The sequence below is a fragment of the Mus pahari genome, chromosome 11, assembly GCF_900095145.1.
Source record: "Mus pahari chromosome 11, PAHARI_EIJ_v1.1, whole genome shotgun sequence".
In the NCBI taxonomy this organism is placed as follows: Eukaryota; Metazoa; Chordata; class Mammalia; order Rodentia; family Muridae; genus Mus; species Mus pahari.
In genome coordinates this window covers 4,563,378-4,590,450 of record NC_034600.1, presented here as the reverse complement: position 1 = coordinate 4,590,450, position 27,073 = coordinate 4,563,378, and the positions used below count along the sequence as shown (strand labels likewise).

General features: G+C 48.1%; 1 protein-coding gene across 1 annotated transcript; it reads right to left on the bottom strand.

The window, feature by feature from the left end:
* Window positions 1–20,421: 20,421 nt before the first annotated feature.
* On the bottom strand, window positions 20,422–25,771 carry Irx2 (iroquois homeobox 2). The gene is made up of 5 exons (XM_021208320.2): window positions 25,279–25,771; window positions 23,642–24,047; window positions 22,646–23,359; window positions 21,926–22,001; window positions 20,422–21,341 (listed from the first exon to the last, which is right to left on the bottom strand). The coding sequence occupies exons 1-4, from the start codon at window positions 25,528–25,530 to the stop codon at window positions 21,949–21,951; spliced, it is 1,425 nt and encodes a 474-aa protein (XP_021063979.1). The 5' UTR covers window positions 25,531–25,771; the 3' UTR covers window positions 20,422–21,341; window positions 21,926–21,948.
* Window positions 25,772–27,073: the final 1,302 nt, after the last annotated feature.

Here is a 27,073-nt window from a genome sequence, read left to right as displayed (position 1 = left end):
GTAGTGTCTGAAGACAGCTACAGTGTACTTACATATAAAAAAAAATCTTAAAATGAAAAGAAATTAAGGAAACAACACCTATCATAATAGTCACAAACAATATAAAATACCTTGGTGTGACTCTAACTAAGCAAGTGAAAGATCTGTATGGCAAGAACTTCAAGTCTTCAAGTCTCTGAAAAAAAAAATCCAAGAAGATCTCAGAGGATGGAAAGATCTCCCATGCTCATGGATTGGTAGGATTAATATAGTAAAAATGGCCATCATGCCAAAAGCAATCTACAGATTCAATGCAATCCCCATCCAAATTCCAAATCAAATTTTCATAAAGTTAGAAGGAGAAATTTCCAAATTTATCATGAATAACAAAACACCCAGGATAGTGAAAACTATTCTCAACAATAAAAGAACTTTTGGGAGAAACACCATCCCTGACCTCAAGCTGTATTACAGAGCAATAATGATAAAAAGAAACTGCATGGTATTGGTACAGTGACAGGGAGGTATATCAATGGAATTAAATCGAAGACCCAGAAATGAACCGACACACCTATGGTCACTTGATCTTTAACAAAGGAGCTAAAACCATCCAGTGGAAAAAAGCATTTTCAACAAATGGTGCTGGCTCAACTAGAGGTTAGCATGTAGAAGAATGCGAATTGATTCATTCTTATCTCCTTGTACAAAGCTCAAGTCCAAACTGATCAAGGACTTCCACATAAAACCAGATACACTGAAACTTATAAAGGAGAAAGTGGAGACAAGCCACATGGGCACAGAGGAACCGAACACCAATAGCTTATGCTCTAAGATCAAGAACTGACAAATGGGACCTCATAAAATCACAAAGCTTCTGTAAGGCAAAGGAAACTGTCAATAGGACAAAACAGCAACCAACAGATTTGGAAAAGATCTTTACAAACCCTATATCTGATAGAGGGGTAATATCCAATATATACAAAGAACTCAAGAAGTTAGACACCAGAGAACCAAATAACCCTATTAAAAATGGGGTGCAGAGCTAAACAAAGAATTGTTAACTGAGGAATATCGAATGGTTGAGAAGCACCTAAAGAAATGTTCAACATCCTTAGTCATCAGGGAAATCCAAATCAAAACAACCTTGAGATTCCACCTCACACCAGTCAGAATGGCTAAGATCAAAAACTCAGGTGACAGCAGATGCTGTCGAGGAAGTGGGGAAAGAGGAACACTCCTCCATTGCTGGTGAGATTGGAAGCTGATACAACCTCTCTGGAAATCAAATTGGCAGTTCCTCTGAAAATTGGACATAGTACTACCTGAGGACCCAGCTATACCACTCCTGGGCATATACCCAGAAGATGCTCTAACATGTAATAAGGATACATGCTCCTCTATGTTTATAGCAGCCTTATTTATAATAGCCAGAAGCTGGAAAGAACCCAGATGTCCTTCAACAGAAGAATGGATACAGAAAATGTGGTACATTTACACAATGGATTACTACTCAGCTATTAAAAACGATGAATTTGTGAAGTCCTTAGGCAAATGGATGGAACTAGAAAATATCCTGAGTGAAGTAACCCAATCATAAAAGACAACACATGGTATTACTTACTGATAAGTGGATATTAGACCAGAAGTTTGGAATACCCAAGATACAATTCACAGACCACATGAAGCTCAAGAAGAAGGAAGACCATAGTGTGGATACTTTGGTCCTTCTTAGAAGGGGGATCAAAATATCCGTGGGAGGAGATACAGAGACAAAGTGTAGAGCAGAAACTGAAGGAAAGCCAACCAGTGACTGTCCCACTTGTGTATTCATACCATATACAGTTACCAAACCCAGACACTATTGTGGATGTCAACAAGTGCTTGCTGACAGGAGCCCAATATAGCTGTCTCCTGAAAGGCTCTGCCATTGCCTGAGAAATACTGAAGTAGATGCTCACAGCCATCCATTGGACTGAGCACAGGATCCCCAATGGAAGAGGTAGAGAAAGGACCTAAGGAGCTGAGGGGGTTTGCAGCCCCATAGGAGGAATAACAATATGAACCACCCAGTACCCCCAGAGCTCCCAGGGATTAAACCACCAACTCAAGGAGGGAATCAAGGCTCCAGTCACATATGTAGCCTTGTGGGACATCAATGAGAGGAGAGGCCTTTGGTCTTGTGAAGGCTCAATCCCACAGCATAGGGGAATGCCAGGACAGGGAAGCGGGAGTGGGTAGGTTAGTGAGCAGGGGGGGGTGGGGGGTGGAATGGGGTGGTTTTGGAGGCAAATGAGAAAAGGGGATAAAATTTGAAATGTAAATAAAGAAAATATAATAATAATAATAATAATAATAATAATAATAATGATGATGATAATCCACATTTGAAGCACCAAGTCTGGCAATTTCTTGATAATATACCAGGAGTTATATGCAGAACCATACAGCTAAACAAAGGCAGTTCTGTCCCAGACTCCCACCTGGTAACAGTGACAACACACCTGCAGAAGTACTCACTGTATGATTCACAGTGACCACAGGGACTTTTTGGAGGCCCAGGCACCCCACTGAGAAGTCCAGCTTTGTGTAGATACTCATACCACAGACTAGAAGAGGGAAGGCCCAGAGAAGTGCTCTCGTGCCTCACATCCTCTGACAGAACCATTTCTTCCCTGCATTACCTGAAGACTGGGTGATCAGGAAGCCAGCCCAAGACTTCTGATAGACACTGAGTCTTTTATTTCCCTTCCACACTCTCCTTTACTTATAGAAGTTGAAGTTTTATGAGATAATAATAGGCATAAGAGATGGAGATATGGAAATAAGTACTTAAAATGCAGATAATTGGTCATAGAAAGAACAGAGGGAGAAACTGATGTAGAAATGGAGAGAATGCATATATTGGGATATATGTATCTACAAATAAATATAAAAGTGTTAAATTGAGACACATGGTCTCAGAAAAGAAATCCAGAATTTGCCCTATAGCTTTAGATGTAGAAGCCAAGCCCAGAGTGATTGTGTGAAAGTCATGTTGGGCTGGGCACCCAGATGTGTGCCCTTATGTATCCATATCTCATGGGGGTGGGAGAAGAGATGGAGGGAAAGGAGAAGAGGGGGAGGGGAGGGTGATGGAGAGTGGCAGGAGAAGGGGGAGAGAGGGGGTTAGGGGGAGGAAGAGGAAAGAGAGCAGAGAGGGGAGGGGGAGAGAGAAAATTGTATAGTCATGAAGGTGTGAATTCATGATGCCTCTTGTGACCCTGAACCATTAAACATGCTGTCCAACATCAGAGAAATTATGTGGCCAGGCCTAGGGGCTAAGGGTGGATGTTCAACCCTCTTTACCAGCTTCTTTCATAGTCTTACAGCACCATGGCATTGGATTCTGATGATGCAGTTTACAGAGATGTATGCTCTGTGGCTTTTCAACAGATTAATTTAGGAAATTAGCATCCACTAGCAGCAACTAGTGAAGCAGTAAGTGCTCTCGGCCTTGCCAGTTCATGGACAGAAATGCTACTTTATGGTTAGTCTCCGCTGTCTGTATCTGATTCTGCTGCCTGGATGGCATACAGGAACCCACAGTCACAGGGCAGTCATCGGTGTCATGGCCCACTCTTTACTTGGTCATTTGTAAAAGGGCTAGTGAGGGGAAACAAGGCCAGGGAGAGGGAGCTACTGAAGGCAGATAGCACAGGGCAGGAGACACCAGCCTGGAAGAGGAGGCTTTGGGGAAAGACATAGAGCAGTCATGAAACATGGGGATGATCCTTTCTGGAACTTGATACAGGGCAAACTCACCTGGGTTGAATCCCAGGAATTACAAGCTTCAGGAATGCAATCCCTGCTGTTCTGCAGCCTCATGATGAACAATAACAGAGGGAAAACATTTCACAAATGGCAGCAGTAGAGTCCCCACACTGTCACTCAGCACTATCACTCAGCACCATCACTCTGCACCCTCACTCAGTCAGCACTGCACCATCACTCAGCGCCCTCACTCAGCACTCAGTACCCTCACTCAGCACTCAGCACCCTCACTCAGCACTCAGCACCCTTACTTAGCACTTAGCACCCACCTGTGTAGAATGTGAAGAGAATAGCCTGCCTCACAATCACCTGAGGGTTCACAGAATATTTAAATAAGATATTGACAGAAGCTCACTGTTGGCCTCTGAGGAAACCCTATACCAAGACCAGTCAGTCCCATCACACCAACATGTGGCTATCACCTTCCCAAGGGCCAGATGCACATGGAACTTCACTTTCTCTTCCACAATGCTGCACAACAACCCGAATCTGCAGTTTACCTAGGAGTGATAGAATTTGCTGGCTCCACTCTCTCCACAAAGACACATTCATATTGATTGGAACTCTTCTTGTTCCAGAAAATATGACCCTCAGTGGGACCACCTGTGCTCAGCATCACAAAAACTCGTGACTACACAAATCTTGCCACCTTCCCTGACAACTGTTAGTCGATCCAGTTGTGGGCGACTCCTCCCCTTATACCCTAAGTCATCGGGCCTAGGGTCATCTCAGATGTAGCACCCATGAAGGCTAAGTTCTACATTACTTATGTGCCTTCATAGATACATTTTGTCCCCACCATCCCTCCCTGAAAGGGAACAGTCATTATCTATTCATTTCTCAAATCTCCAGAAAAATATGCTATGTTTTGATTTGAATGCTCTCTGAAGCCACTAATTACAGAAATAAAATATTAGGTGGGGAGGAACATTTCCTGTGTGTTTGCCTAGTTAACTTTTCCTATCAGGGGCACTCATTAAAATTAATAGCAGTTAGCATTAATAAAATGGTTCAGAATTTCATGAGATTCTTTTTTTTCACCTCTGAGCTTGCTGCTTCATCAAAACGTCGTGTGCTGAGGCTTATGAGCTGGGTAGAGAGCCTTGACAGTAAAGAGGTCTTGGAGGGAACTATCTTGATAAAGCATGCATGTGCATGTGCGTTTGCTCACAGGTGCACAGGTAATCTTTGGTTACAATGTGTAACGCATGTATCTGTTAAGTTGAATTGTGAACTTACTTGATACCTGTACTGAAAGCCATGTTCTCCTCCTGGTGGCAAAAGTGCAGGGAAATAATACTGACACTTGAACCAGCAGCCTGAACTTCCTCAACATGTGAGCCTCACCTCTCAACGAGTCTGTTCTTCACGCTCAAGTTCCTCTTGGAAGCTATCTCCATGGAGGGAGCATGCCTTTGGCTGCCCCTCTGCACAGTAGAAAGATGAGGTCATCGAGTTAAGGACTAGACCTCACTGCTGTCTCTCTACGAGCTCTCCAAAGATACCCACTTCCTCCCTCACCGCACAAGCGCTTTCTCCCTCTAGGGCCCTTCTAAGCCTTGGGGTTGTCTAATGAGTGTCCAGCAAGGATACATAGTTAAGGTAAATCCTAATTATCAGCATTTGCCTTAGGGTGAAGAAGCACGTGGAGTCATTCCTGGGAACAGGCACCAGTCATACTGAAGATCTGTGGAGAGAAAAGGATGCCCCCTGAGAGAGCTTAGAGCTGGGGGTGAGGGGATGGATGTTAGTGATGAAGCCAATGCTCCCTACTCCAAATAAGCTGCTGTCTCCTGAAGTGGTAACTTCCTCTTTCTTTGGAAAGTTAGTTATGCCAAATGATGGTTTCCTGAGGCACGCGGGTGAAAGGATGTCTTGCCGAAGCAAACACATGAAAGAATGTTTTCCTGAAGCAGACACAAGTGAAAGGATGTTTGGATATAGCAAATATGTGAAAGGATGCTTGATGAAGGAGTATAAATATGACCTCACAGACAGTGGGAGATGAGCACTGAGCATTGGTTTGCTCTGCCTCACTATTTTTTATTAATGACATGCATGCATTGGTTCACCTCACACGGTATTGAGTTCAACTTGTAATGCAGCCATTAAGAGAAACTCACCCAAGAACTGCTCTCTGAGGTTCCTGAGACAGCTTGCTGCTTCTGCCACCTTGCCACAGGCCGGTTGGTGAGCCTGAGGGTTTCTTCATGATTGAACTATAGTTGCTGGTTCACGCCTGATGTCTGCTTGTTGAAAGGACTGGGCTGTAGCTGCCATTCCTTGCCTTGTATCTGCGTAGAGAACTGGTCTGCAGCTGCTGAGTCCTGTTTGGTGTTTGCTACAGGACTGAACTGTGGCTTAAGAAGATCAAGCTTGCCTCCAAAAAACTATTGCTGAACAGGTCCACCCCTCCCATATCTTAGTAACTTTTCTCTTCCACTACTCTTGCTGGTTGGTGGGCAAGAGGAGAGGTTGAACCCTTATTTAAAATAGGTTGCAAAAAGTTTATGCCTACCCTTTCTCTTATGCCAGCACTGCCCAGGCCCCAGATCTCTGAGGCAGGAGCAGTCTCCACCTCTGTCTATAAGCCTCTAATTCTACCTCTCCACAGCCTGCAGGTGATGATCCACACAGGACTCCTGTAGCTGTTAGTATACACTGAGACCTGGCACAGAGTGTGTTTTAGGACCACTCACTGCAAACAGGAGAGGTTTGGGCTCTAACAGAGGAAGGATTCAGAGGCTGGTGGGGACTCAAGTCTTAGACGTGAGTTCATCAGCAGATGGCCAGATCATCTGGCAGCCCCTGGGCGGGGCAGGTATGTGGTCTGTGTTGTGTTTGGAATGATATTTGGGGGCTGGGTACAACATAGCTTGTGAAGACACTTCAGGGAAGATCAGGGCAGCACAGAGAGAGTTAACAAGAGTACTGAAGAGCTGTGGGTTTTGTGATCAATACTCAAAACTGAGGTCTGTCCATGCTAACTACTCACCACATTGCTCCCTCCACATAGAACTTTTATTGCCTCTTCAGAGGATGACATTCTCTGAACAAATCTGGTATCTTTCTGTAGCTCTGGGGGGGGGGCAGCATTTATCATACTGACATCACACAGTGTTGGGCGCAAGCATGGGCAAATATGCTAATGGTAACAACCACCAATTTGACACAACCCATAGTCACCCAAAAAGAGTGTACTAATAAGGAACTATCTAGAGCTTGTTGGCATGGGAGCATGTCTGTGGGGACTGTCTTATTTATTAATTGATATAGAAAGACCCCATCCATTGTGAGCAGCACCATTCCCTAGTAATGGGGATATTAACAGTGTAAAAGAGAAATCTGGCTGAGGATAAGCAAGAATGAGTTTGTTCTCTCTCTGCTCATGACTACAGATATAAGTTGCTTTAGTTCACATCTTGACTTCCTAGAAATGATGGACTATGACTTGGAATTGTAAGGCAAATACAACTTTTCCTCCCTTAATAATTGCTTTTTGTCAGAGTTAGTCGCAGCAACCGAAATGAAACTAGTGTCGCAACACAGTAGAACCTCATAAAGATCCCAGTCATTATTCTCCACTGGAGGCTTCAGCTAAACTCAAGGTGGGCAATGGAAGAGCCTCTGTTCCAGCAGCATATCCTGTTTCACCCCACTTCACCCCCATGGAAGGCAGCAGAGAGCCAGACTCCAGGTCTTGATGAAAACCCCATGTCTACATCTGTCACTTTGATTGTTCATACTGCTTCCCAACTTCTGTCTCTGAACACTTAAGAAACACTCTACTCATGACCCAATGCATCTATGCCTGCCTGCCACATGTATTGTCAGTGTAAAACATAAAGACCTGGAAGACATGGTGGCAGCTAAGAAGTAACTGGTCAACTTGCATCCATAGTCAGGAAAAAGAACGACACGAATTGTGGTCCTTACCTCCTTTTCTCTTTTCCCTTTTTACTCAGTCTTGAACCCCAACCCTTGGAGTGATGCCACTCAGATTCAGGGTGTGCCTTCTTTCTTCAGCTTACAGACATCCCTAGGGCTTTACCCCAGGTGGTCCCAGTGAAGATTAACCAGCAGGCTACTCACTTAGCTCAAAACTAACATTTCTCAGTCTGGTGACTCTGGAATCTAAGAGGCTACGGTACCCTTTGATTAAGACCTGAGACAATTTGCTGTAAATGGAATGAGGTGCAGGGACTACCGGTAAACCAATGCTCATGAAGAAACCATTGTTGAGTTAGAGTGTGGATCTGGGAACAGAGATGTGGCTTAAGGAAAGTCTTCATGGACAGAAGAGAGATAGAAGGTTGGGGAGTTAGCACAAAGGCAGGGTCATAGGCTTTCTAGAACAGTGTTGGCTTACTGCTCAGCACATCACAAGTGATTATGCCTAACCAAGCATCACAATAACCTCCATCTGCATCCTTAATAATTTCTTTTGGGCAAGCTCAGTCAAGTGAGTTTAGTCGTGTGAATCTCAGTTCTCCCCACTGTACGACTGTGCTCTAAGGCATATGAGTAAAAAGGAAATCTCAATTGACAAGTGTTTATTCGATACTTCTTATCAGTATTAGGGTTACTTGTCCAGAGACTCATATACTGAATACTTGTTGGTGCAGTTCTTTAGAAGTGACTGGGTCCTGAGGGCATCAATGTCATCAATAGATTAATCTATTGATTTGCTGACAGCTGAGTGGGAGTTTGGGTATACATGTAGGCTACTGGCAATGTGTCTATGAAGGTGATATGTATTAGTTACTTTCAATTGTTGTCATAAAACACATGACCAAGGCAACTCATAGACAGGTTTGCTAGGGCTTATGGTTGTAGGGGACAAGTGTCCATCATAGTGGGGAAACATGGCAGCAAGCAGCAGGTGTGGCTGCAGGAGCAGGAACCCAAGAACTCACATCTTCCACCACAAGAAGAAGCAGAGGGAGAGAACTAGAAATGGAGCCAGAGCTTTCAATTCCCAATGCCCGCCTCCAGCTCCATAATTCCTCCAGCAAGGAGGTGCTTCTTAAGTATCTCCAGACTACACCACCAACTGTGGACCAAGCATTCAAAAGCTGGAGTCTGTGGAGGACATCTTCATACACACCACAACGGGATACTCCCTCCCCCGACCTGGCAGCCATGACTGTTTGCCTCCTTTCTTGGACTCACTCTTAGGTTATTCTGACTCTTCTCAGGCTCCAAACCATGGTGCCAGCTGACCTTGGACTGAATGAAAACTTTGAAATGGTGAAACTTGAACATGTTTGCCTTGGGTATGTTGTCCAGAAACTGAGGAATAAGCTGCCGGAGTTTGTAGATAAAAATAGAGGATGTCTTGTCAGACTGTAAGTTTCTGAGCTCACAGAGCAGTTTAGAGTCTGTGATAAATACATAGTTACATACTGATGATTCAAAAGTATCCATTGTACATCTAAGGGTAAATGTGACTACATCCCTATTGCCCTCTGTAACTTTGTTGTTTATTGGTCTTTATAGATTCCTATTTGAATATTTTGTTATTCCTGTTGTCATCCAGGTGTACTTTTATTACATGCACTTGTGAATTGCTGTGAACTTGGGAAGCAGTCTGTTTTATGCTTGGGAAATTGAAAATGAACTCTAATATGATGCAGAGATTTTAATTGGTAACAATATATCTACGTACAATCTTCCTCATTGAAAATTATGTCCCCCTTATTGCAAGAGAGTAATAAAATGGAAACTGAGTGTACTGGTTAATTTTGTGTCAACTTGACACAGCTGGAGTTATCACAGAGAAAGGAGCTTCAGTTGGGGAAATGCCTCCATGAGATCCAGTTGCAGGTCATTTTCTCAATTAGTGACCAAGGGGGAGGGCCCCTTGTGTGTGGTGCCATCTCTGGGCTGGTAGTCTTGGTTCTGTAAGAGAGCAGGCTGAGCAAGCCAGGGGAGGCAAGCCAGTAGAGAACATCCCTCCATGGCTTCTGCATCAGCTCCTGCTTTCTGACCTGCTTGAGTTCGTCCTGCATCCTTTGGTGATCAACAGCAGTATGGAAATGTAAGCCGAATAAACCCTTTCCTCCCCAACTTGCTTCTTGGTCATGATGTTTGTGCAGGAATAGAAACACTGACTAAGACACTGAGGCAGCAGAAAGATGCACCAGAGATTAGTGTCTGTGGTGCTAAATCTCCAGAAAGTCTCAAAACAATGAGAACCTGTTTAAAAACCAAGCATATAATACACACCCATGAAACCATTTGATTTTTTACTTGTTATCAACAGAATCCTGTGTATGAAGCCAGAAAGAAGCAGAGCAGGGATGGCAGCTGGACAACACTGCATAGCAGCACATAATGATAAGCTCCTGATGAGATGGGGGCAAGTATCAGTGCTCATCAATTGAGATTCAAACCCAGAACCCAGAAGTCTTGATAGCTGTAGAAGGAGCTTCTAAATCTAGCTTCATTGTATGTGGCTTTAAGGAATTGAGAGTGGGAAATACTGGCCTTCAAGGAGAAGTCCCTCTATGTTTGTCATAGTGTGAGATGTTAACTTGACACAAACCTAGAGTCACCTGAGAAGAGAGAGCTGTAGTTGAAGAACTGCCTCTGTCAGATTGGCCCATGGCCATGTCTATGGGGTATTTTCCTGGTTGCTAATTAATATAGATGGGCCCAGTCCACTATGAGTGGTGTCATCCTTAGGCAGGTGTTCTGGGCAGTTTAAGAACAGTAGATGAGCTGGGGTGGGAGTGGTGTCCCATAAGCAGCCTTTTTTTTTTTCCGGTGGTTTCTGCTTCAAGATGCTGTCTTGAGCTCTTGTCCTGACTTCCTTCAATGATGAACTGTAACCTATAAGATGAAATAAACCCTTTCCTCCCAAGTAACTTTTGGTTATAGTGTTTTTCACAGCAACAAAAAGCATTACTGGGCAATGACCTTCCCCACCCAAACCGTCACCCAGACCCTGATCCTGACCCTAACCCTAGCCCTGACTCTACCCATTTTCCTTGAGGATTATTATTTTAGTCTTTATGCTCCTTGGCCCCTATGTTAATCAGTTCTCTGGACTATGACAAGAAGACTAAAATCCTCTATTGATAAGGAAAAAGGGATAACTTAGACCCGTAGTTTTGGAGGTTTCAGTAAATGATTAAGTAGTCTGTTCCTCTGGGATTGCACTGTGGCAGAAAACACATGATGAAGAAACTATTCCCCTGGGACCACTCACACATAGCCCGAGGAACTGTTCTTTTGTCCTCAAGGGCATGCCCCCACTGAACCAGGGATCTACTGCCTTCCAGCCACACCAGGCTTAGGACAAGGTTTTAACACATGAACCTTGGGGAAAACCCCATAGATCCAAACCACAACTGCCTCCTACCATCCAAACTCTCTTGTCACACATCAGGTCCGGCACACTTATTTCTAGGCTTATTGAAGTCAATGTCCTCAGTCCTCAGAGCCTGCACACCAGCACCCATCATTTAATATTCTCCAAACTCTTAAAAGGGTTCGGTGTCCCCAGCACACATAGATGCAGAGAACAAGGCCCCACAATGACCGTTCAACTTCTCTCTGGAGGCGGCCGGACTGAGATCTGAACCCGGGTATCCTAAACATATGCTCTTTCCTCAACTCTTTCGCCCCTCTGCTGGAAGTGGATTTTACCTACTGAGATATCTTGCCAGCCCTGTTATAAAGGAAAATGTATCTGAAAGATCTTGAATATGATTCCATTTATTTTAGAGCACTCTTGCAAACAAAACATGAATTATGTCAAAACACTTGATTACTGCCAAGTTAGAAGTGTAAGTACATTGTAATGAAACCAAAAGCAGACAGGGCAAGGTAGCACATGTCTAACCTCAGCACGTAAAAGGCAGAGAGGAAAGTGGATTGCTGTGGTTCAAGGTCACCCTGGTCTATATAGAGAGCTCTAGGCTTGCTAGGGTTACATAATGAGATCTCCTAACTTCTTTTGTCTGTGTGTTCCTTTTCTTTTCTTTTCTTTTCTTTTCTTTTCTTTTCTTTTCTCTTTTTATTAGATATTTTCTTCATTTACATTTCAAATGCTATCCCAAAAGTTCCCTATACCCTCCCCTCGCCCTGCTCCCCTACCCACCCACTCCCACTTCTTGGCCCTGGCTTTCCCCTGTACTGGGGCATATAAAGTTTGCAAGATCAAGAGGCCTCTCTTCCCAATGATGACTGATTAGGCCATCTTCTGCTACATATGCAGCTAGAGACACGAGCTCAGGGGGTACTGGTTAGTTCATATTGTTGTTCCTCCTATAGAGTTGCAGACCCCTTCAGGTCCTTGGGTACTTTCTCTAGCTCCTCCATCGGGGGCCCTGTGTTCCTGGTGGCGCACGCCTTTAATCCCAGCACTCGGGAGGCAGAGGCAGGTGGATCTCCTAATTTCTTATCCACCCCAAAAGAGAAGAAGTAAGAAAAGAAAAAAAAGAAAAAGAAAGAAAAAAAGGAAGAGCAGACAGGATGGTTATGGCATGTAAATCAGGGATTTTGCTTTCTTTCTTTGATCACACATGCAAACACAATGACTTCATTAGATGGCCCCACCAAGAAGGTGACAAAGAAGCCCATCTTCTGGGACAGCTCCATGGCTCCTGGCTTCATCACCAGAAACATTTCCAAAAGTTCAGGACAAAGCATACTATGCTGAACTATCCAAGCCCACTCCTTAAAAGTCTGACCTCAACTTATGCATAGTCTGAGCCTCATTTTTCCTGTCCTCATGGGCATCACTGGTTGTCGGGCACTCTTAGTAATATCTGTGGACCAGGGTAGGCAGGTAGACAACTCACTGTGCAAGTTAGGGAACCTCAAGAACCAATCAACCTGGACTGAGAAATTCTCTGCAGCCCCTGAGAGTTCCCTTTCAGTGTGAGCCTGGTGACTGTTCCTTTACTTTGTTTTGCTTTTTTAGATAAAATCTCATGTAGCCCAGGCTTCCCCTAAACCGACTATGTAGCTGAGGGTGACCTTGAATTTCTGATCCTCTACCTCCTGAGTGGTGGGATTACAAGTATACACTATGACGCTGTATTTGAATGAGTGCAGGGGGTCCATGGCTTCACACATACTAGGCAAGCACCCTACTGAGCTATATTGATGGCCACCTTGAATTTCATGAAGAGGAGAAGCAAACCAGTAAACATGGCAGATGCCCCTGTGTGCCCACTGGTGTTCCCAGCAGAGCACCTGCAGGGACAGAGCTGGGAGAAGAGAGGCCATGGTCAGAAGTCTTGAGTGCTAGCCTCCTCTCCAAGGTACTGCTCGGCAGTGCGCCGACCTCAGAGGACCTCAGGGACATGGACTGCGCAAAAGAGACACCCTCTTGGTACAAGGAGATATTCAGGCTCAGTCTCAAGTCAAACACACTCCAGGACTGACTGCAGGAGCCAGCAGTTGCTGCCAGCTCTTCAAAGGTTCCCTCAACACACAGGGTAATTTAGGGATACTAAACTTCCCTACCCTAGTAGGTTCCCAACTTCAATGAACAACATCCAGATGAAGGGTGACTGGCCACAGGGGGGCCATATAACTACTAGACATTTGGGGTACAGTGTGTTGCATCTGGTCTTAATAGTATCTGAAAGAGAGAAAGCAGGGCTGTGTGATTAAAGCTTCAGTTCATGAATCTGCTTAAAGGTGCTGAAGTTAGGAGAATAGAGTTGATTATGTACCTCATCAGAGGGTCTTTGTCCTGACAATGTCTGTCTAGCCACAGCACTGCCTTATCTAACTCCTTCCTTCACAGCTAGCCACGCAGAAATAGCAAGAAACTGTAAAATAACCCTCCTTCCCGACTTCCACTTCCCTCCCTCAGCACACCCTCAAGGAGCTGGATGGGCCTTGGTTCCTCCTGTTTATGTCTGGGCCCATTATCAGGGAGGGCACTTTAGCTGAGGGGTTGAGGATCATATAATCATTATAAAAAAAATCACTTTTCCACTGTGCGAGAGCCAGGGAGAAGAAACCAAGACCTGCCACCCACTCCTATTTAAACAAACGAATGTCACTCTGGAGGCCAAAAGGAGCCTGCTCTGCCACCCACCTCTACAGAGGCTATGGCTAAGCTGTCAGGCTTGGTCTCTCTGTTGTGAGGGTGGGTCGGGGCAACAGCAGCAGGGCAGTCCACTACCCCAATGGGGGCTGTGAGGACCTCCAGGGCGCAGTTTCCCTGGCTATGGAGGAGGATTAAGGGAAAGTCCCATGGCAGGCACCACTCCCTCCCGCAGACCATCCACTGAGTCTACTCAAGAAAGACTACAACGTACAGCTTTCTGCAGTGTCTAGCATACATACATACCAAGGTCTTCTGGCATGGAGTAAGGGGCTATATTTCTGTAATTCCAATAAGTCTCGAGGACCCTCTCCCCACCCTTGGGGAGTGGGGGTAGCTGATACACAGTTTCTGAAGTGGCTGGAAACTGAGCTAGTCACTATCAGGTCCCCAAAGAAAGGCTTCTACTAAGGAAAGGTAAGCACGGGGCGGGGGGCGGGGCTCAGAACTCCCAGTTACAATAGCTGGAAGGACCTGAATACCTGAATTGCTCTCTGGCGCCCCCATCTCGACCAATACCATTTGCAGGGAAGCCTTACTGGGTTCCTAAGGAGGAGCAGGAAAACAGTGCTGGCTATTTCTGGGCGACTAAATCTCAGCACGGGGCCACTGGTTCCCCTATTTCTTTGCATAAGCTCCCTAAACATTTTTCAGACTCATGCCTGCAGGCAGGCAATGGAGCAGATTACTAGCTGCGCACTCCTGCGCTCTCTAAGATCTTGGAGTGTGGAGTGTGGAGGGTGCGTCCTGAGGGCCAAAGGCGTATGTGGGGCCCCACGGGTTCTCTCCCAGTTGTGGCTCCCTGCCTTGGACTCCAGTACGCGGCTGCTCTACCCCGAGCCCCACCCTTCGGCGCATCGAGCCGCGCTGAGTCCCCATAGAGTATGGGAAGATCTAGTTCTGTGTAGAGCGGACAGGGGACCTGTGCTGGGAAGGAATCGAAGAAATGTAAAGAGAGTAGGGGTGTCGGCTGGAACCTGTTCCAGCGGGCGAGGACGCATCTGTGGGCTTGAGGGAGCTGAGCGCCGTTTCTCTTTACAGTGGCTCGGGTTCGCTCTGAACCAGAGTCGCTTTCGATTTGCACAGCGTTTGCCCAGAGCTCAGCAACACAGCACCCTCAACAGCGCGATCCCAACACGATGGGCTGGTTGGCTGCTTCCAGGGGTTGAGGAGATTGAAAGCTGAGACCTGGGAGGGAGTACAGAAAGACCGGAAGGGAAGGGGTCCTCCGTGGAGGGAGCCAGGGTAGCCTCGGAATAGGGCCTTTCCGCGAGCCGGATGGGTCCTGTGTATGTGGCGTCCTCTATGGGGTCTTTGAAGCTTTATTCTGTAACTGTCTTCCCGGAAGGACATGAGTCCTGGCACCAGGGCAGGTTGTGTTGCTCAGGCCGTGGGTGCCTGACCCCATTCTGCAGGGCATGCAGGCTGATTCTGAGGGTCGGGGGGGGGGGACCTTTTCCTTCCACGCTCGCCACGTCCGGGTACTCTCGACCCTGACTCCACCCAAAGCCCTGAAAATCTGTCCTGAGGTGACTCTACCAGGCAGCTTTCGCTCTGGGAACTCTTCTGCTGGCAGTGGCCTTACAGGACCTCGATATGATAATTAAGGACACACGTGGCTAAGGCTCTGTTCTAGTAGATAGAGCAGTAGAAAAGGGCCTGAGAAGTTGGTCAAAGGACTCCTTCTAGACTGGAACAATTCTAGCGGTGGGTGGGGGTGGATGGAGAGCTTTGTAACAAAATGATTGTAGTAGATAGGGCAAAAACCTGTGGTTGGGACAGACCCTGGGTATCATTTTCAGGACAAGAGCACACTTCAGAACACCCCGCCCCAACCCCTTCACACACTTAAAAGGCGCCCATAAACCAGGATCCCTGTAGTGAAGGAAGCATCCGGGATCGAGGAGCAACCCCAGCTCTGGGAAGAGAGAAATAGGTGCACCAGACCAGTCCAGCTCAGGCCTTTAGCTGGGAACTGTTCTGGTCAATGCAGGACGGTTTCTAGGATGGTAAATAGGTCTCGAGCCACCTCTTCAGCTGTCCTTGAACACTGCAGCTCAGCAGAAGTCCAGAGCCTAGGCTGCGGACGCAACTTCTGTTGCCACTCTATCTGATCCATATCTGATCACTGAACTCCTGTTCGGCTTTGGAGCCCTTCCTAGCTCGCCCTTCTCTCTGGTTGAGTGGGGAACTGAGAACCTGCACCCGCATAAGCGGCAGGCCCAGTGTATCCAGAATGGGCAAGGTCTCCAAGGAAATGTCCTCAGGCCAGTCCATCTCCTCCAGTCGCGTTCGGGTAACCGAATGCAGTCACTGCCCTTGATCTTGCAGGGTTGAGACCAGGGCGGCGGGCACGTTGAGAGCTCAGACCTGCGCGGCCTTGGCAGCCCAGCCCCACATCCTTTGATCCACCTTATTCATTCCAGCTGCGCCCTATTTGTCTGTCATTTTCCCCTTTTCCTCCAGAATCATTATTTATGGCAGAAAAATAAAAGGTGCTCCCTGGAAAGAACCGAGGCAAGGAGTAAATTTCTGAGAAACAAGAGAGTGAATATGTTTCCTTTTAAAGGTCATCAAAAAGGAGGGGAGGGGAGGGGGAAGTGAAGGGGAGGAGGGGAGGATGAGGGTCTGATCAGTGCTTCCTGGAACTCATTACGGGAGAGCATTAACTAACCACTAGATCAGAGCCGCGAAAAAGCAAATATTTTTTTTAAAATAACCGAAGGTAATTATAACCCTGTTGTTGACACTAACGATTAATAATTGATCAGGAGTTACACACAATAAATTGTCAATTTATCTCCTCATAAAATATGCTTGCTAGTGTAGCTGGGTTTCCTCCCCTGGGCATGTCCTTCGAAGATCCACTCCGCGTGTACATGCTGCCTGGAACCCACAGTCAATCCCAGAAGAATATTAGACTTAACTTCTTTTCAGCTCCAAATGGAACAAAATTGTGTTGGGGCATCTTTTGAAAGCCCTTTCCTTATGAGCTCGGGGCCAAATTTAAACAAACAAGCAATTCTTCCCCCTCCTTCTACCTGGGATTCCAAGAGAACAGACAGGGTGTTTCATAACTGTCTTAGCAGTATCACCAGTATCGTCTTCCCAAATAATGTCTTCACTTTTCTTAGAAAAGACAGCACTCTACCCACCCCCAGGACTGAGAGCCAGTTCTCTGCTGGGAGTTTGGAGGAGAAAGAGCTATTTGGAGAGATTGCAAAAAGAACTGGTGAAGGCACATAGTAAACCTACAAATGACGCCATTTGACCCCTACAAGTTGGGGTTAGCTGGGTTTTCTCCTTCACTTAGCAGTGGCTGAGGTCTGTGGTAGTCAGTAAGCTGGAAGCATTTTCATAATGACCAATAGGAAGGGGGAAATTATATTGTCGTGGATTAATTCTCCTTAAAATAAGCCTTTAAAATATTGGTAGGGATTTGTCACTTGCATAAAGGTTTGAGACTACATCAAAGGGCCATGTCCCCCTTGGGATCTGTGGAAATTTAAATGACGTTAACATAACATTCGCATGGGGCAGACAGCTGTGTGTTGTTTCCAGAATCCATTTGTGTTAACATCCTTGAAATGCTATTTTCATAAAAGCTACTTTAAAATATATTTAATATATCTATAGATTTAATTTGGGGGTCTAAGTGAATATTTTCTTCAGATCTTGATGGACTGGTTAACTAAAAATTTTAAATGGCGACAATGATTAGTATGTGGCTAATTGGAGCGAACTTTTTAACAATTCGGTGCATTTAAAAATTTTAAATAGGCTTTTCTGAATCCTTAAATTGGTTTAAAGTGATTTTTAAAAAAAGACTAATGTCTGTGAAACTACTCCGTTATGGTGCTAGTTTCCTAGTTTCAAGAGGGCACGCTTTGCCTTTAGCCTCCTTCCTAAATATTCCACCATCACTGTACTTGACCCAAGAAGACTTGGTGCCATCCAGTAAGTCTGGACCAGGTGGAAACTCGATGGAGTCTGCAGCATTCAGGTCCACACACCTCTGCAGACCTCTCTCCCTATGCAGTTCTAGCCTTTCTTCCATATCCAGAAGGAGCGGGGGACCTAGGTCCTCAAGAGGGTGCTTGGGAGACTCACCCCAACCCCTGCTAGGCAGCTGATTGTTCCTGCCCCCTTATTCTCAGTTGCCCGCCCCTCCTAACTTTCAGACAAAGGTGGGTGAAGTTCTTTTCAAGTTTCAAAGGCAGTTGCTAGGCAGCTCTGCTGAGACAATAACTCTTTTATTGGGAACAAATGTTGACATTTGACGGGGCGCAGGAGGCAGCACCCAAGCCGGCCGCGCGGCAAGCGCACCCCCCACCCCCTTGCTCTCCACAGTGCCCCGGCCCCCGGGCCCACCTGAGATTAAAGCGCGAATTCTGATAAATCGGCTCTAATGAAATCCGGCCTGTGGAGGGCCTTCTGCCCTTCTGGCTGTAGCGGGCCCAATAGTCAGCAGCGCGCCTGGGCATGCAGGCATGCAGGCAGTCTGTAATTCAGTGTGGCTGCCCTGCAAGAGCTCCGTGGGGCTCATTTCTCCACGGAAGTCACTTCCCTACATGGGGATTCTCTCTCTCTCTCTCTCTCTCTCTCTCTCTCTCTCTCTCTCTCTCTCTCTCTCTTTCCCTCCTTCCCTTTCTCTCTCATCACTTTACGTTTCTTTAAAAAAAAAAAAGTCCCCCTAAACACACCTGCAATTTTATGTTCCTCGAGCTTCTTTAAAAATCAAGTTCTCCAGTAAGATATTCAGGTCGGGAGGGAGGTGGGTAAGCTATGGAAATCTCTGATAATTTGTTGGGCATATAAACATCAAAGCAGCTTCATTAGCTTTGGCTAATCTCCCGATGCCTCTGAGATGTCATAGAGAGAAACAAAACAAGCTAGCCCTCTGGACCGGGGTGGAGGTCTGGAGCCCTTTTGCCACAAAAGGGACCCAGTCAGTCTAGGTAAGAAAATATTCCCGAGACCCACTTTGGCTACTATACCAGCTTTCTAATTCTGGGCACATGCAGGAAGGCCATTTGGGGCTTGAGATTTTTTCCCCCAGTCACACTGTAGCCAAACTTCTGCCTTACATGATGCCTGTTCATTACAGTTATCTTGGGCATTTTGTATGTTAGATCTTGTTAATTTTCATATCTCCACCCTAAAAGTTTTAAAAGACAAGTCACAACATTACATGTGACAGAGATACTGCCACTCTGCCCTTTTTAGTTCTCTGCTGATTTGTGAACATGGCCAACACCAATAGAGAAGGGCCAGGCCGTTTGTTACTGCCATACTGCATTGCAAAGTGGATCTGGAAGGAGAGATGGTTATCTCTGCAAATCCTAAGAAACTGAAACAAACAAACAACAAACAACAAAAAAGACAACAAAACTACCTTCTGACTCCCCAACCCAGGAATCTCCCAGACTAGCAAGGATCTCTTTTGAATTAATATATATATATTCTCCTTTCACTACAAGAGCTCAGCTCAAGACATCTCCATTCCCATCCCCAGGGAGGCAAGGAGGAGAGAAAAGTTTCTCATACCAGAAACTGACTTTAGGTCTGAACTCTAAGTGCCCATGCATTTCAAACCAATCCCTAAGCCCAAGCAGCCTTCATTTTCTCCTCCATAGGCACCCGACTTAGTTCCTCCCCAGGCCAGCCTGCTGAGGCTTTGCTTCAAGTACCTCCGATGACTTTCCAATACCCTTTCTAACAAGACCCCAGCAAGAGGCCACTAATTTCTATGGCACAAAAAGCCACTGGAGAGAGATCCTTTTGTCAATATCAACTGGCCTACAATTTCCCATCCTCAGCCACATCAGCCTATCGGAGCTGGCAGATGTTTAGACAAGATTTTATAAATCGTTCAATCTCAGCCCATAATGAACCCCAACTGACCATTCCAGAGCAGCCCAAAGCACCAGAGACCTCCCCCGCTGGGCTCCAATAACGCTCCCCTGCCGCACTGTTATTAATCATGGGATGAAATAGGTGAGCCTCTTGAAAAATAAGTGTATGATTGATTAAAGGGCAATCTAAGAAGCCATTATTCTTGCTTTATAAACGTAAGTTATATTCACTCAATTTATCTTTGCAGAGGAAATAAATGATTGTTCGTTTCTTCACAGAAATTTTATTATATGGGTATCTACATAATTTGAGAAAAGCTGAAGTGACAGAGTGGTTGCTTTTATGATACTAATCAAAGGGGCTGGGCTATTTGGCTGCAAATTCCAGGCTGGTCCTGTAATTAGGAGGTGAGTAGACAATAAAGAGACAATGTCTGAGGATGTTTAAACTTTTCTTTTCCCTGAGGGTAAGGGCAAGCAGAGTGCCACAGTAAAGAATCTACTTCCCGCCCCCTCCTGTTAGTGGGAGCTGAACAGAAAGAAAAAGTAAAGGGTTCTTCAATAAATGTGCTTGATCTATGTCAACTAAGATACTGCAGGCTGAGGAAAACAAGTGTTCCCATCAGTCATTTCTTGTGGGAGGACTCTCCAGTATCAGTGGGAGGACCCCGATCCAGCACCACAAAAGAAGATGAAATGCAGAGAGGTGGCATATCCTTTTATTTTTTTTCCATGTTTTAGAAATTTACACTAAGAAGGGATTTGCATATTCAAAGAACAAAAATCCTGAATTACTTTCTTGAAACACATTTGTATGTGAATAAACTGGAACCATAGGTATATCCCTGTTGTACATTAATTTCTCTCAGGTCTGCAATTTTCAAATAAGCTCAAGAAGGAAGTTTATTTCACTGGCTCTTCACTTAAAAGGTGAGCTAGGGTCACCTTTGGGGCAGAAACCAGGGCTACCACTGGAGCTTCTACCCAAATGGGTCTCCAGTAAAAATGAGCCCCGAACACCATTTTTTGTAGGCGTGTCTGTTTTTATTTACAGTTTTAGATATAAATTAGTAGAGAATTCATGTTAAACAACCAACAGAGATTGTATAACCAGCAATGTTCAAATAAAAACCAGGCAGAATTTATTTACAAAAATTTTAGATTTCATTGCAATACAACTTGCATAAATTACTAGAAGCTTTATATCATTATAAAAATAAATATCAAATTTGTTTCCACTTCTGAAGGACTCAAGTTCTTCAATCACGTTAGTTCTACCGTGTACATTTTTTTTACAAATAAATTTTACAGCAAGTCCTATCACACCTATAGAATATATACCGTGGCAATGAAGTGATGAAGATATCCTGAGAAAAAACAGATTGTTTCCAAAAGTCACACAAACATAGGGAAGCTATACTATGACAACGAGTTCTCATATGCGCAAACAACATGTGTCCAGTCCTTAGAGTCTGTGGGTTGGCAGTGCAGTGTGCATCCTCTTATACAGTGGCACAAAATGTGGTCCAGGTTTCCACATCTGGGGTTTGTATCTGTGTATTTATGAGCTTGGGAAGGGAGAATAGCCTCCTGACTTTTTTTTCCAAAGCAATTGTGACACCTACCTGTGGACCAAGGAAAAGACCAAATTATCCCAAATTCTTCAGCTCCACAACAACACATCACAACATTCAAGCTTGTGTCTACTGGCTCTGCCTCTTTGCCATCTCCAGTGGCTAGAACTAGTAATGTTGTCTAGTTGTAAATTTTTGTAACCGCTCTGGGTTAGAACTAGAGTCCACAGTGTCCATGTGGATACTGGCTACCAAGTAGCAGGCCCATGAAAGTGTCTCTTTAATCTTATTCTGAAAACAATATCCATTTCAGGTTAAATACCCAGTTTTCTGCACAACTGTTTTAGACACACATTATGTGCCTAAAAGAGTTTTTGAAGCACACAGAGATGCCCACATCTTTTAAACCACCATCACCAACCAACAACACAGTGGTTGTGTGTGTGTGTGTGTGTGTGTGTGTGTTTTCTGTTTAGAGAAGTGATTCTACTTGAGCAGAAAAGGGAAAAATAATCTATAACACAGAAGGCAAAGAGGCTAGAAGAAGCCCAATACTCTATTCTCCAGCAAAACCACACCACACTGCACAGAACAAGGGCTTGGGGGGCTGGAGGATGCAGAGGGAACCCACTTACTTGCACTGCTGACCTTGGCCCTCCTATAGGTAGGTCTGGACGCCTGCACCAACAACTGTACAGCCCTCACTGGCATCTGTCAGGGGAGGGGCAGTTAGTGAGGACAGGCTACAGCCCAGCTAAGCACCTACCAGCTCTTATCCCTGCAAGGGACACACACTCCCAGGAAATCTAAGATCCATGTTACTTAGGCTCCCTCCTTCTCCTTCCTTTCTTCCTCTCCCTGAGCCCCAGTCTCAGGGATGCAGAGTTGGAAACAATGGAGGTAGTGTAAGAAAATTAGGCCTCCGAGAGTTCCCGGGGAACCTGTGCTTTCCTTGAGCCAAAGGCAGATAGAATCCCACTAAGCTCCACTTTTAACCAACACCACAGAAGAAAGACTACACCCACCAAGGAGACAAGCACAGATCGCATTTCCTGCCAATAAGTTTGCCAAAACAAAATAGTAAGATGATAATATCAACAGTAAATTAAATAAAGAGTAAATAAAGCAGAATAGACCTAAAAAAAAAAAAAAAAAGAAAAGAAAAGAAAAGAAAAAGAGGGCTAGCCCTTTTTGCCTTCACTCTTCAACCGGCCTCCCTACACTGGCCTCCCAAATTCTGGGTCTGACAAGAGCCTAAGTTGGTCCAAAGGTCTCACACTCCTGGCGCCCTTTCCCAGGTTTCTGGCTAGTTCTGACTCACCAGAATCCCTCCCCGCGGGCCTCAGGAAGCCTACCTTTCTTGGGCTCGTAGCCGCCGCCCGTAGGCCTGTAGTGGGACTCCAGTGAATGTGAGCCCGCCTTGCCGGTGTCGCTGGCCGCCTTGGGCATGGCGTGCAGTGTCTCGCCTGGTGAGGAGGCCGCGGTGTTGTACCGCAGAAGGCCCTGGCCTTGCAGTGCTGCGTTTAAGTTCCCGTAGTTTGTGTAGTTGCCATAGAAAGGGGACGTGTAATAGAGGTGGCGGCCCAGCAGCGGCGAAGCAGAGTAGGGCGAGCCTCCCGGAGGGGCCCCAGACGAGGCAGGCGCGGCGGCAGCGGGCAGCCCCGGAGGCCCGCAACTCGGGCCCAAGCTTGGTTGCTTGAGGTCCGACGTGGCTATCTCGGCCAGCGACCACAGCTTGGGTTTGCTGGCGGGCGGCGGCGCTCCTGGCGACGTCCGGCTGCCTAGGGGCGTCTTGCCACCGCTGCCACCGCGCGGCGCGGCTTCGGGCGCCGGGCTCAGCAGGGGTGCCTCCACGCCGGTGAGAGGCGAGGAGGTTATGGGCTTGGGCGGCGCCAGGTCCCGCTCACACTCGTCTTCCTCGTCCTCCTCATCCTCCAGGTCCTCAAACTTGTCCTTACACTCTGAACCTGATTCGCACAAGACATCCCCGGCACGGCAGGGCATTTTTTCCCCATCTGACTCCGCCGAGCACGAGTGGTCCGTGAGCGAGTCGACGTGTAGACTGATCCCTGCGGGGACGTGAGTGAGGTGGGCGGAAAGCCGGGCCCGCAGGGGCACCCGCACCCACATCCTCCCAACGTTCAGCATCGGCCTTCCCACGACCCCACACCTCACCCCAAGGCAGCATTAAATGCGGCCCAGCATCTCCACAGAGCCTGGGGACTCTCCAACCCAAATCCATTTTCAAGGCCCGGGACCCCGCCTGACAGGTGCGTACTGTCCGCCCTTACCACTGCCCGCCTGGGAAGAAAGCTCCCTGAGCCTTCGCACTGACCGCTGTCCCAGCTCACCTTCGTCTTCCGCAGAGGTCTCTGTGCCATCCTGTGCCTTGTCCGAACTCTCCTCCTTGCTTCTGGAAGCATCTCCCTCATCCTCGTCCTCATCCTCGCTTTTGTTCCTCGGGGCCCAGGTCATCTTGTTCTCCTTCTTGAGGCGTCGGCGCGCGTTAGCGAACCAGGTGGAGACCTGCGTGAGGGTCATCTTGGTGATAATGGCCAGCATGATCTTCTCTCCCTTGGTGGGGTACGGGTTCTTGCGGTGTTCGTTGAGCCAGGCTTTCAGTGTGGCAGTGGCGTCCCTCGTGGCGTTCTTGCGGTACGCGGGGTCGTTGAGCTGGTATGGATAGGCCGCACTGCCATATGGGTGGTAGCTGATGGCGCCAGTCATTCCGGTGGTGTGAGTGTCGTATGGCGAGCCCTGGAACCCACAACAGCCTGTGAGTGGAAGATGCATGGGCCCCTCAGGCGTCACCCCCAAGGCGACCTTCCATCGGCCCTCTGCTGCCTTTCCTGCTAGGCTTCTCTAAGTTGGAAACCTTTCTTTAGCCAGAGAACCAGAGAAATACAAGGCTAGCTGTTGGAAAACAAAACTATTGCCATCTGATTCTAGAATTTTGTTTTAACACTTTACTTTTTCTAAAACGACATAGTTTCCCGAGTAGCGCGAACAGTGTCTGCAAACATATTTGGATAGTCCCGCACTTCAGCGAGTAGTTTCTTTATTTCTAAAATTCATCATAGGCTTCCCGCACTGCTCCTTCCCTCCTTTCCCTCCTTTATGTGGCTTAAAAAAATACTTAGGAACCCCCCTCCGCTATTCACCCTCTAAAGCAGAGTAAATCCAATTTGCAACTCAGAAGCCAGTCAGCGTTTCCAATTCTTCAACTACGTAGTAATTAGCATTTTAATTCATCCTTTAACATTTAACTAGGAGAGGTTTGTAACCTTCTCCCAAGGCCTGGTTCCTACCCAGGGAATTCCACCTAGAGCAAACCCCCTCCCCCCATACACAATGTTTTCACACGCCCCCAAAACTGCCACGACCCGCTCTGGCGGGGCCTGTTCTCAGAACTCAAGAGATGCCCAGGCAGATCCCGGATCTAAGGAGCTGGAGCCCATAGACCAACCAACAACTATGGCAGCACTTAGCGGGTCCCAAACCCGTTAACACATTATTTTTTCCCTGAAAGCCGGGTCGGCGAGACAGAAAACGGCCAAGACTAAAGAGCTTCGGCCTGGGTCTAGGGTGAGAGGATCGGCCCACCCCCATTCCCCAACCCACCCCCATCCCCCGTGACCCCGCCGCTACCAGTCTGGCCAAGAAACCCAAAGCTTGCGGCATTGGCCCTAGAGGCCTGGGCAGCCCGGGCCCTTGGCCTGGAACCACGCGGAGAGCTGCCGACAAATTTCACAGCCCCAGCAACCCGCAAGCGCGGATTAGAGGTAACTCGTGGCCCAGGCACGGGTAGAGTCGCACTTCGCACGAGCTCAAGGGAAATCAGCCTACGAGCTCTGCAGGTCAGTCCCGTCCCTTGTTTAGTGCCGCAACGGGTGCTGGTGACTTTGGAGCCGCCGCCCGCGTCTCGTTCCCAGCGCCAAGCTCAACTCCTCGGTCCGGGTCTCCCCAGCCCCCACCCCAAAGCGGTTACCATGTAGGACGGGAAGCCGGCAGCCGCGGCGGCGGCGGCGTCGGCCGAGTACTGCAGTGGGCTGCCGAAGCCGGTTGCCGCCTGTGCTGTGAAGGCCGCCGAGCCGGGGTACGGGCTGAACGCGGAGCCGGACGCCGAACGCGCCAGCTCCTCGCTGCGCGGCGCCGCCAGCGCGGACGCGCCGTACGCGGGGCACGAGTAGAGCGCCAGCGAGCCGGGCGCTTGGTACAGGTAGCCCTGCGGGTAGGACATGGTGGGCGCGGGGCGCGGGGCCCGCGTCACACGGAGCAGCGGGCAGCGCGCGCGGCGCCCTCCATCCACGCCCGGCCGGGGCGCACCGAGGCCGCGGGCCCGAGCAGGCTGGGCTGGTGGGCGCTAGGCTGGGCGCGGGGCTGGCGGATCGGCCGGGCGGCGGTAGCGGCAACGCGGAGCCGGTGGGCGCAGCCGCGCGCCAGGCCGGCGGTCGGGATTTGGGGGAGTCTTCAGTCAGGAGTGAGGAGTTGAGGAAGGAGCGCTCGAGTTTCCGAGGGACATTGGAACGCGGAGCTGTCTGTCACACTCTCATCTGCATATTCTGGTGCCCGCCCCTCCCCTGCTCCGCCCGCCGCCGAGGCCCCGCTGAGGCCGGGGGAGGGGCAGAGAGCGGAGGGGAGGGAAGTGGAGGGGAAGGCGGAGGAGTGGCAGCCAGAGACTGGAGGGAGGGACGTGCAGGCTTTTGTCGCGCAGCCGCCTCTCTCCACTCCCGCCCGGGCCCGCAGCCTGCAGCGGTGAAGCCCGGCCTGGCCAAACTGGGCGTAGCGTTCACCCCCTCCCACTGGCACATCCTCTCAGCCACGTCCGCGCACCCTGCCGCCGACTCCCGCCTCAGCCCAGCCACCTTTCTCTTTCCCGGGGCCCCATCCGGGCACTGCCGCCACTCTTGCTCGCTTAGCACTGGTCAGCAAAGGCCTCCTGCAGTCGGGCCAGGTCCGATCCACCTGGAGAACATACGGATCGGACACCCCTCGTCACCCTGAAGAGAGCGGCCCAGGTCGCATCCCGTGTCCAGGGCAGATACCGCAGGGAGCTCTGGAGGACAGTGTGGAGACACCTGCAGAGTTGCCGAGGCATCCCACTTCTACAGTCCTCTGTCCGCCTGTCCACCAGGCTGAGGCTGCCCGCGTGGCCTCCCGTCTGGTCTCCTGCTCCTGGCGCCTGGGCTGCCAAGCATCCACCCGGAATCTGAGCATTTCGGTTTGAAGCTGTGGGAGGCCCCGAGGTGAGGTTTCTGTCCAAGTCCACAGAGAAGATTTCAGGCCGTGTTAGGGACATCATGTCCGTTAACGTCTGGAACAAGTCAGTGAGTGACTCGCCTCAACAAACGCCACTCTGGCCCCAAAAGACTTTTTGTTTTCTTTTGTTAAGTTGAATGCCTGTTCGAATTTGGGGGGGGGGGTCCTGTCAGGAGAGCTGACTGACTTTGCTAGAGTATCCACTGCCACTTCCCGAAAGGACATGGGCCAGCTTGTGAAGTGTCGCAGTCGTGAGGTGGTTCGGGTAACCTGAGGTCCAGGAGTTGACTCGCAGGTCCCTCGAGCCCTTAGGACCCAGCCCCTAAGTTTTTCGCCCGCACCTGCTCCCTTTCCCCAAGTGAGGGGAGTCGATGTCCAGGGAGGGCACTAGTATGCTGGATGTAAAGGAGCGTCAATGGGGGGCGCTTGGGACTCGTAGGGGTCAGGTGTGAGCTGGCCCGGGAGGGGGCGCCCGCCCAACAGGTGTCTCCTTGAAGCTTGCTAGGTAGAGCACGAGGACTTTG

What these genes read in the sequence shown, in the direction of transcription:
- Irx2 (XM_021208320.2), bottom strand. Translation starts at nt 25,530, where the DNA reads ATGTCCTACCCGCAGGGCTACCTGTACCAAGCGCCCGGCTCGCTGGCG. An exon ending in CCGGCTTCCCGTCCTACATG is followed by an intron (nt 24,048 to 25,278) that starts GTAACCGCTTTG and finishes TGTGGGTTCCAG; the next exon opens with GGCTCGCCATACGACACTCA. An exon ending in GACCTCTGCGGAAGACGAAG is followed by an intron (nt 23,360 to 23,641) that starts GTGAGCTGGGAC and finishes ACGTCCCCGCAG; the next exon opens with GGATCAGTCTACACGTCGAC.